We start from the raw sequence: 10,904 nt of genomic DNA, 5'->3' as shown, positions 1-10,904 counted from the left end.
TTTTTTGTTTTTATATATATTTTATATCCAGTACAAATTATTTTCTGTATTTTTATATTTTTAGGCAGAGTTCTTTGTGTGTGTGTGTGTGTGTGTGTATTGTATGGGTTTTTTTTTTTTTGCTTGTGTATGCTGTATGCCCAGGTCCTTAAACAGATTCTGGTAAAAAATATTAATTGCATATGTGAGTAAGTGATATTACAGGATCTCAGAAATTACCTAGATCAGTCACCCTGCCGAAAGCTGTGATCAGGACAGTCTTGCAAAACTTCCAGTAACTCTTCATTTACTCGGTATTGGAGAAACCTCTAGACAACTCGACCTGAAGAAGTGTTACCATCTCTTTTTTCTTTGGTGCCCCCATCTCTAATATGAGAATATTATCTGCCTCTCAGGATATTTGTGATTATATAGTGAGAAAGTGTAGGTCCCCACTTTGTAGTTAAAGAAAAAACTTCAGAGAGTAATTTTTCCACAGTGACACAGCTAGTAGTAATGGGACTAGGATTTGAGCTGTTGAACTCCAAAACCTATCCTCCTAATCCTGATACGATTCCATCTTAGCATTTAACCATAGGTTAAAGAGCTCACGTTTTGTTACCTTTTCTACAACTCTACAGCTACTAGGAGAAAACTGTTATTTCTTGAGAGGATTTTGGGAGGATTGACTCCACACAAAAGATGGACAGGCATATAGACAAGACAAACTGATGGTGCTATTTAACACAGTGAGAAAGTGAAATGGAAGGCAATCCTTGTGTATATGGGAGCCTAGGTTGACAAAATCATAATATTTTACATTTAAAATAGCTCAAAGATGTAACCTGACCTAACTTCCCTTCCTCCCACTCAACAAGGATGCTGCTTCTACCATGGTGTCAAATGGTCATTGTCATTCAGCCTCCAGTAATAGGAAATTGATAAAACCAATATTTTAATTAAGGGTAAGGCTATGTTGATGAGAGAAGCAAAGAGAGAAGAATGCATAGAGAAGCAAATTTGGAGCAGGAATTCCAGCCTCTTTGTAGTTCCTGGATCTAGGCTCTCCCCAAGGCCCGATGTCTGCTTGAAACCTGACAACACTATTCCCGTGTGCTTAGTTACTCAGTCGTGTTCGACTCTTACGACTCTATAGACTGTAGCCTGCCAGGCTCCTCTGTCCATGGGATTCTCCAGGCAAGAATACCGGCGTGGGTTGCCATTTCCTTCTCCAGGGGATCCTCCCAACCCAGGGATCGAATGCAGGTCTCCTGTATTGCAGTCGAAGTCTTTACTGACTGATCTACGCCGGAAGCCCGACAACACTATGAAATGGGTCAAATTCAAGAATCTTGGAATTTGTAAAGGTTGTACTGAGGGGTGGGGGGAGGTAAACAGAAATTTGAATATCAGAACAGCACTTCGTATCCAAATAAACGAAATAAAGCACCTATCTAAATTAAGCTGCTAAAACAGAATGGGACTTTCCATTAAGGCAGAGTCAGAAGGTTAGAGACTTTACACGTGAGATCAAAGAAAGCAACAGTTCAAGGCTTGTGTCCACTTATTTTTAAACAATTCCTGAGTGCCTAATTGTATGCCAGACACTGAGCTAGGTTATGAAGATGAATAATAACATTCCCAGAAACCTGTGGCCCGTATCAACCCCCAGACCAAACACTGTCTGTAAGTAAACAGCAGCTCCTGTATGAATTACATAATTCCAAAAATGAAAAAAAAATTTTTTTTCCTCAGGAGGAAGTGATGCTCTTGGCAGACAAAAAAAAAGGCACTATTTCTGGGCTGCTATCAGGCATATGTGGTAGTATGGCTGAACTAGTTATTTAAAAACTGAAACCTTTTCTTACAGATTAGCAAATAGCAGCTTATCTGAGCTATCGCTCTTCAACCCGCACCTCCTATCAAACTGCGCCAAAACTCTGCTGGTACCACTTCTGCAGTTTATCCAGATTAGCTTCTGATTGGTCAGTTTCCATGCCAGTCGGTTTCAAAAGCTCCGTCTCCCAGGTGGCCATTGGCTACCTCCAGGGACACCCAGAACGAGCCCCGCCTTCCATCGTGGCGCCCGCCCGTCGGCCCCACCTCGAGCCTGGTTCTCTTGGCTGCACTGATGATTGGGAAGCGGTGATCAGGCTGCGAATATGTTGATGCCCTCAGAGCTGGTGGTTATTTTGAATTATCAGTTCACTGACTAAACTGTCCTACAATGTGAGCTCCAATAAAGCAGAACTTTCATTTTGTTCAACCTTAAGTTCGTTCACAATCTTTACCTATGTTGTCCACACACAGTTAGTTGGTCCAGACATTAAAGTGAAAGTTAGGATTTGGGTGAGGAAGGAGGAAAAAGGAACAAGGTGCACACTGTAAGTAATGTGAAAGCCACTATTTAAAATAATTACCACCTTAGATACCCTGCTTCAAATATCCAGCCTAAGCAAACTACTCCCTGCCTTTAGACGCTACCTCATGAAACTTTATTTATTTTTGTCCGATTTCCCTGCTTTGTTGGGAAAGCTAGGCAGAGACCACCAGACCCATCCCTTGGATTTTGAGATAGTGGGGTTGTGAGGATAATTGGAATAGTTTTGATAGGATCTAAAATATTTTATTGAACTTAAAAGTTTTAACAGATTTCTTTTTTACCCTCATAGCCTCTAAAATCTTTTACAGCAGTAACAGTAGTCATTTGTTATCCCCCAGAGTCTAGTGCCCTGTTCCCCCAGGAACCTAGCAAATGCTCAGTTAATGTTTGATGAATAGATGACTGAATGAATGGCATACTCATGGATTGAGACAATTCTTCATCGGTTGTATACAATATTCCAGGACTTTTCAGATGGCACCAGTGGTAAAGAATCCAACTGTCAATGCAGGAGTCCCCAGAGACATGGGTTCCATCCCTGGGCTGGGAAGATCCCCTGGGGTAGGAAATGGCAACCCACTCCAGTATTCCTGCCTGGACAATTCCATAGACAGAGGAGCTTGGCGGGTACAGTCCATGTGTTTGCAAAGAGTCAGACTGGAATGAGCACGTACAGCGTAATTCACAATTGGCAAAGCCAAAAGCTTAGCCTCTTTGCACCAGTGCTGGATCGAATTTCAGAGACAGAATTTGGGCTTATCCTTCAAAAACTGTGTTTCCCCATTTGGGACAATTTGGTGCAGTTTTATAGCAGTGGTTCAAGGGCAGGGATGCTGATAAAGATCACGGTGTATAAGCAGAGTCTAGACCTGGTAGTCTCTTGATGAGCTTCTCTGGTTCTTTTAATCTAATCTCAGGTGGTCTTCTCTGGAATGAAGAATGCTAACATCTTCTTCCTTTTGTTGGAGGTTTTAGTTCTGTAAAGAGCTCAAAGATTCTGTTACGTGTGTCCCCTGCGGTGGAACCAGGACCCTGGCCCAAGGCTACGCTCCTGTTCCCAGTGTTGTTTGGCTTCCTCCTCTTATACCTCTTCACCTCCTGCTTCTTTACTCTCTTCTATCCATACTTGCGGAGAAGGCAATGGCACCCCACTCCAGTACTCTTGCCTGGCAAATCCCATGGACGGAGGAGCCTGGTAGGCTGCAGTCCATGGGGTCGCTGAGGGTTGGACACCCACTGAGCGACTTCACTTTCACTTTTCACTTTCCACTTTCATGCATTGGAGAAGGAAATGGCAACCCACTCCAGTGTTCTTGCCTGGAGAATCCCAGGGACAGGGGAGCCTGGTGGGCTGCCGCCTATGGGGTCGCACAGAGTCGGACACGACTGAAGCGACTTAGCAGCAGCAGCAGCATCCATACTTGTGTGTCGGAAATGAGCAAACAACTTTCTTTCTGAGTGATTTTCTTTACAACCTTAGGGGTCAGAGCTTTCAGTTATTACTAGTCTTTGTTATCCTCCCTTCTTTAAAAAAATTAAAATACATGGGTCAAATTACAAATGAAAGAGGGCATATTAGTATTGCCCATGGAAATAAAAAGGATTATAAGGGAATGCTATATATAATTGTATGCCAACAAATTAGATACACTAGATGAAAAGGACACATTCCAAGAAAAACACAAGCTACTTAAACTGATTCAAAGAGAAACAGAAAACCTGAATAGACCTATAACAAGCAATTTAATGAGTAGTAATAGTAATAGTTGGAGAAGGCAATGGCAACCCACTCCAGTACTCTTGCTTAGAGAATCCCAGGGACGGCGGGGTCTGGTGGGCTGCCGTCTATGAGGTCGCACAGAATCGGACACGACTGAAGCGACTTAGCAGCAGCAGCAGTAACAGTAGTAGCAGCAGCAGCAGTAGTAAAACTTCCAACAAGGAAGAGTTATGGTCCAACTGGCTTAACTTGTGAATTTTAGCAATTGTTTAAAGAATGCTAATACCTTGCAAACTCTTCCCCCTACCAAAAAAAAAAAAAAAAGGAGAGTGTGAACGTGTCCTAGCTCATTTTATGAGGCCACTATTACTCAAAGACTTCACAAAAAATGAAAATGACAGACCAATATACCTTATATAAAGATAAGTAGCAAAATAGTAGTGAACTTTTCCCAGAAGCAAGTAATGGATTATACAATAATGATGATATGAGATTTATCCTGGGAACACAAGGTTGGCTTAACATATGAAAATCAATATATGTAATGTACCTATTAGTGGAATAATGGACAAAACTCAAGTGTTCATCTCAAAAAAATGAAAAAAGCATTTGAGAAAATATAACACTTTTTTCTCTTAAAAACAACCAACAAACTAGGACTAGAAGAGGTATTCCTCAACCTGATTAATTGACATTTATAAAAAAACGCAAAACTAATATGATACTTAAAAGTGAAAGACTGAAAGCTTTTTCTCTAAAATTGGGAACAAGACAAAAATGTCCACTTCCCTACTTCTCCTCAACATTACATGTGAAGTTCTTACTGGGGCAATTAGACAAGAAAAAGAAATAAAGCCAACAACATTTGAAAGGAAAAAGTAACTCCAAATCTATTTGCAGATGGCTTGATCTTGTACATAGAAAATTCTAAAGAGCGAACACAAAAAATTGTAATTAATAAGTGAATTTGTCAGAATTGTAGGGTACAAAATCAATTGTAATTGCACTAGAAATTAATAATTCCAAAATAAAATTAAGAATGTAATTTCACTTATAACAGCACCAAAATAAATGAAATATGTAGGTAAATCTAACAAAAGAAATAAGCTTGTTTTCCCTTTTGAATCAATACTTTATTTTCTCAACATATACAGTAATATTCTTTTCTTAAAAATTTTTTATTGGTGTAGGCATATGTGCATGCTAAGTCGCTTCAGTTGTGTCCAACTCTTTGCGACCTTATGACTGTAGCCCGCCAGGCTCCTCTGTCCGTGGGATCCTCTGGGGAAGAATACTGGACTGGGTTGTCATGACCTCCTCCAGAGGATCTTTCCTATCCAGGGATCAAACTGCATCTCTTATGTCTCCTGCATTGGCAGGCGGGTTCTTTACCACTAGTGCCACCTGGGAAACCCTGATTATTCTCTAGCACTTGATTTGGAAAGAAATCCCAGGATGAATATGGAGCTCATTTCATGTGCTTCTCTCTCCTTAAGAATCATAGATTCGAATCCTGCCTGCTTAGGTTACTCATCAGTTCCTTCCAAGAGTTGTTTCTGTATTTTTCTATATTTATATCTTTTTGTCCTGGAGTGCTGCAGTCCATAGGGTCTCAAAGAGTTGGATATGACTGGGTGACTGAACAACAACATATTTATATGTATGTATGTGTATATGTATATATATATATGTAATACTTACATATTTATAAGTATTTATATATTCTATTGTATCCTACTCCCCCACCCAAGGTGGGAAAAGTCACTCTGATACATGCTCCTCCATCCTAGCTAAAACTGGATGTTTCAATACTTCTTAGCTTTTGAGTTTGCTGTGACTTCATTGAACTTTTTATCTGACTCAACTAATGAAAATGGCATATACATTTTAAATTTGGGAACACCACTCCTTTTAATTTGTATATTAGATAAAATCTACCTCTAGTCTATGGGCAAAGCCAAAGTCCAGGTCTGCTAGGAAAGCAACTTCTACTAAATAATAGTATTGTTGTTCAGTTGCTCAGTCGAGTGAACTCTTTGCAACCCCATGGACTGCAGCACCCCAGGCTTCCCTGTCCTTCACCATCTCCCACAGTCCACTCAAACTCATGTCCATTGAGTTGGTGATGCCATCCAACCACCTCATCCTCTGTCATCCCTGTCTCCTGCCTTTGATCTTTCCCAGCATCAGGGTCTTTTCCAGTGAGTCAGCTCTTTGCATCAGATGCCCAAAGTATTGGAGCTTCAGCTTCAGCATCAGTCCTTTCAGTGAATATTCAGGGTTGATTTCTTTTAGGATTGACTGGTTTGTTCTCCTTGCTGTCCAAGTGACTCTCAAGAGTCTTCTCCAGCACCACAGTTTGAAGGCATCAATTCTTCAGTGCTCAGCCTAATAGGATTAGAAGCCAGATTTCAGAGAATTAAGTGGTAAACAATGTATGTAAGTCAAGAGGCATAGACATCAAATGTATACAGTGTATGTAAGCAAACTGGTTATGAAGGGAAATGAGAGATATGGTGGTGGTTAGAGGGGGAAGGGAAATGGGAGATATGATAGAGTTTAGAGGAAGAAGTCTCTGTTTTAGGGATGAAGAAATGTGAACATGTTTATAGGCTCAGTATGGAGCTAACAGAAAAAGGGTGGCCAAAAAATATTAAGCCAACAAAAGATAATTAAGAATTTTCTAGTAGAGATGAGGATCTTCCAAGGTGGCTCAGTGGTAAAGAATCCGCCTGCCAAGCAGAAGACACAGGTTCAATCCCTGGGTCAAGAAGACCCCTGGGAGAAGGAAATGTCAACCCACTCCAGTATTCCTGCCTGGGAAATTCCATGGACAGAGGAGCCTGGCAGACTCCAGTCCAAAGAGTCAGAAAGGAGTTGCACATGACTAAGCAACTAAACAAGAACAAAAAGTAGAGATGAGAGTCATAAATGGCTTCAGTAAGATAGATTGGGGGGAAAATAAAGATATGTAAAGATACAGATTAAGTTAGGTTTGAAAGAAAGAACGATGAGATACCTGATAGTGTCATTTTCTGGAAGCAGCTGGAATCATGATGGGAGAGACCACTTAAAGAAATAGTCAAGAAGTGGAATTAAAGACCGGATGAGTTGCATGAGGAAGATACATCTCTGATGATACCTAGTTTGGGGGCTCAAGCAACTTTGTGGATGGTAGTGTTGGAGTTAATAAACCAGAAGAATGAATAGCAGATTTTGGAGGAAAAAAATGACTTAAGAGATGTTCAGCTTTATTCTCACTGAGTTAATGATAATGACTATTGCCTATGAACCTTGGGATCCATACTACCCACTAAAAGATAAACCTTGTCCCTTTCAGGCCTTGCAAATTATAATGGGATTTTGTTTCTTGTTGTTTAGTCACTAAGTTATGTCCGACTCTTTTGTGACCCCATGGACTGTAGCCCGATAGGCTCCTGTGTTTATGGGATTCTCCAGGCAAGAATACTGGAGTGTGTTGCCATTTCCTTCTCCAGGGGATCTTCCCGACTCAGGGATAGAACCAACATCTCCTGCATTGGCAGGTGGATTCTTTACCACTGAGCCATCAAGGAAGCGCTACAATGGGATTGCTGCTGCTGCTAAGTAGCTTCAGTTGTGTCCGACTCTATGTGACCCCATAGAAGGCAGCCCAGCAGGCTCCCCCGTCCCTGGGATTCTCCAGGCAAGAACACTGGAGTGGGTGGCCATTTCCTTCTCCAATGCATGAAAGTGAAAAGTGAAAGTGAAGTCGTTCAGTCGTCTCCGACGATTCTTCGGGACCCATCGACTGCAGCCTACCAGGCTCCTGTGCCCATGGGATTTTCCAGGCAAGAGTACTGGAGTGGGGTGCCATTGCCATGGGGTTACCTCCCTATAAACCCATCATAAAGCAAAAATATCTTGTCAAAAGGCATTTTGTATACCTAACTGACCAAACATCACAGCTTAGCCTAGACTGCCTTAAACATGCTCAGAACACCTAATCAGCCTACAGCTGGGCAAAATCATCTAACACAAAGCCTATTTTATAATAGTGTTGAATATCTCATGTAATAATTTATTGGCTGTTATACTGAAAGTGAAAAACAGAATGGTTGTATGGGTACAGAGTGGTTATAAATGTACCTGACTGGGAGCCCAGCATCACCAGAGAGTATTACCCCATATCTCTAGTCCAGGAAAAGATCAAAATTCAAAATTCTAGATCTGGTTTCCACTGAACGCATCTCATGTTCACACCATGGTAAAGTCCAAAACTCATTAAGTGGAACCAGTAAGCTGAGACTGCTGATATAGAATGGTACAGTAGAAGCATTCTGCTTTGCTGGAGACTCAGTTTCCATTCTTAGAAAAGACTGGAATATAAGAAAATGGGTTTTCCGAACAAACATTGAGTGGAAGATTTATTTGATCAATGAACTTTTTTTTAAAACCATGAAAACACGCTTTTGATTTGATACCAGATACCAAGTTATATATATTTTACTATGAGCTCTTCATGGAAAATAGCAATCAGAAAGTCTCAATTGAAAGAAAAATTGAGGTTGTTTATGAGAAAGGTTTTTATAATAACTAAAGGGAAAATTGAAAAGAAAGAAGATTTTAAAAGAGAGAAAGAAGGCTAGACAACAAACCTAGAGAAGTAATGATTCTGAGGAGAGAATAATATAAAATATAAGAGGGTGATGGATTTGGAGGGTGGAGGACAAAACCCAGGAAAATATGGAGAGGAGTGAGAGGAGAAACTTTTTGAGGTTGGAAATTGAGGACAGTGACAATGGAGCAGATAGGAAGAACACAGAAAGGAGGTCTGGAAATGAAAAGCTCTCCAGGTTGAGGTAGTGGGTGGGAAAGAAGGGGGAGATGACAGAGGGTGCAGAGGCAGCGGCGAGTGTTTGTGGGAGAGGGACCGAGGCAATCTGGGCGGAGCAGGTGGCGGAGGCAGCGCGGAGGAGGCCTGGTCTTCCCAGGTCTGCACCGCGCCGGGGGCAGCTGGAGTGGATAGCATCCTCGCCGAGATGATGCGTCCTGGCAGTGCGGGAAGACCTTAGGAAAACCAAGCAGGGACGGTAACTAGGACTGGGCTGGTTAGGACCGGGAAATTCATGAAGAGGACTGACAGCGGGTCCTGCTGCCGCCGCCGCTGCGACTGCGGCTGCTGCTGCCGCGCGGTCCGCCGGGCGCACCACGCGCCCTACTGGTCCAGGGACGCGGCGCGAATCCCGCCGTCCTCGCGGCAGTCTCCCGGCCGGGAACGACGGCATCCCGAGCCGGCCGGGAGCTGGGCAGCAGCGGCCGAAGAGGAAGAGGCAGCCGCGGCAGCCGCACCCTGGATGAGGTGAGAGCACCGCGGGAGCCCCGGAGGCTGCAGACTGCGCCGGGAGTGGCGGCGCCCGAAGCGCTGGTGTAGGGGAACCTTTGCCTTTGGGGCTGGGAATCAGGGCTGGAGACTCGGGCGCTTCGGAGGGTTGACACAGAGTGACATTAGTTTGGAGAAGGTTGAAGGGCATGGCTAGGGACTGGGGGATGATGGGGCTGGTGGCGGGGGCGGAGGGGGAGAGACAGTAGGGAGTTGCCTGGAAATACAGGTGTGGCGCTGGATTGGCGCTGGACTAAAGCATAGGAAACTCAGTCTCTACCCCTAAGGTCTTTGCTTAACGTGTAGTCTAGGGCTCCGTTGGCAGAGATGAGATTGAAGGCCGTGCCTGCTGGGTCAAGTCAAACAAGAGATGAACGCAGGATTCAGAAGGCCATGCCAGGTTGAAAGCACTAGGGAAGCTAAAAGAAGATAAAGGACCGGGAAATGCATGTGGGGGTACAGTTGAAAGCACTGCCTTATCTTATTCCTGCCCCGTCCTCCTCCCCGCCCCATCTTAGATACAGGCAGCAGGGTGGGGTAGTGATGGTTCCTTCTTCCTAGGCTCTCTTTTCCTGAAGAGCTGAGGCCCTGCCTGTTGGCTGGATGGATGATGCCTAGCAGGACGAGCCCCACCTAAACCCAGTCACTTCCACTGGTCTGGCTTGGAAGACCCCACCCATTAGGCCCAAATTTTCTTAGCAGCAGCAGGATGAAAATCTGCCATATAATTTTTTTTTTTTTTTTTTGGACAAGAGACAGATTGTGCTGCTGACTTCTTGAAATAAATCTCTCCCTGTTGGAGCATCTTTAGCTTATCCTTTAATGGGAAGCTAGTACTCATAAATCAAACTACAGGGCAATATTGATTTCAGCATGGAGGCTGCCATTAACTAACGGGGGATCTGAAAAAAATTCATTTCTGTAGGCCTGTTTCCTATGCATAATATCAGAATTTGGGTCTTTTGAGTATTAATTACAGATCTGCATATTAATAGGATCTGTATTTTGTATTCAAGACTATGTGAATGAGGAAACAATTTATTCAGACACTTAATTGTGTTTATTCATTACACTGTTCATTGTTTATTTGGGAAAACTGAGTCAGGCTACTCAGTTAACAGTGCTTAAAGGAATCACAATTATGAAGAAATCCAGGATAAATTACTGCCTTGAAAGATGGAAAGAGGCAAGAAGTAGTCATTATTTGATTTTTTATAAAGTGGAATTTTAGCCCAAACATAATTACTTTTTAAACATGCTCTACTGATGGTGTGTTGAATATTTTTCAACAATACTTTGGAAATTTGTTTAAAGCTTGAAACAAAAAATTAATCTGAATATATTTAAATTTTAAATTCTTCTTTACTATTTTATATATGCTAGGGTGAACACTTTTCATGAAAAGAAGCATTGTCATTGCAAAATTTTAAATGAGTCATGACTCTGTATCATAAACATGT

At 42.5% G+C, this 10,904-nt stretch overlaps 1 protein-coding gene across 12 annotated transcripts in view; it reads left to right on the top strand.

The window, feature by feature from the left end:
• Positions 1–9,175: 9,175 nt before the first annotated feature.
• The window catches only part of PDE4DIP (phosphodiesterase 4D interacting protein), a 238,169-nt gene continuing 236,440 nt past the window's right edge, over positions 9,176–10,904 (top strand). For all 12 annotated transcript variants that reach the window (XM_061409396.1, XM_061409386.1, XM_061409248.1 and 9 more), the window contains exon 1: positions 9,176–9,423. In XM_061409396.1, coding sequence (XP_061265380.1) covers positions 9,191–9,423 — 233 coding nt within the window. In that variant the 5' untranslated portion in view covers positions 9,176–9,190. The remainder of the gene's footprint in view (positions 9,424–10,904) is intronic.

This window comes from Bos javanicus, chromosome 3, assembly GCF_032452875.1.
Source record: "Bos javanicus breed banteng chromosome 3, ARS-OSU_banteng_1.0, whole genome shotgun sequence".
NCBI classification, from domain to species: domain Eukaryota; kingdom Metazoa; phylum Chordata; class Mammalia; order Artiodactyla; family Bovidae; genus Bos; species Bos javanicus.
The sequence above is the reverse complement of the archived record's forward strand: the minus strand, read 5'-3'. Positions and strand labels throughout refer to the sequence as shown.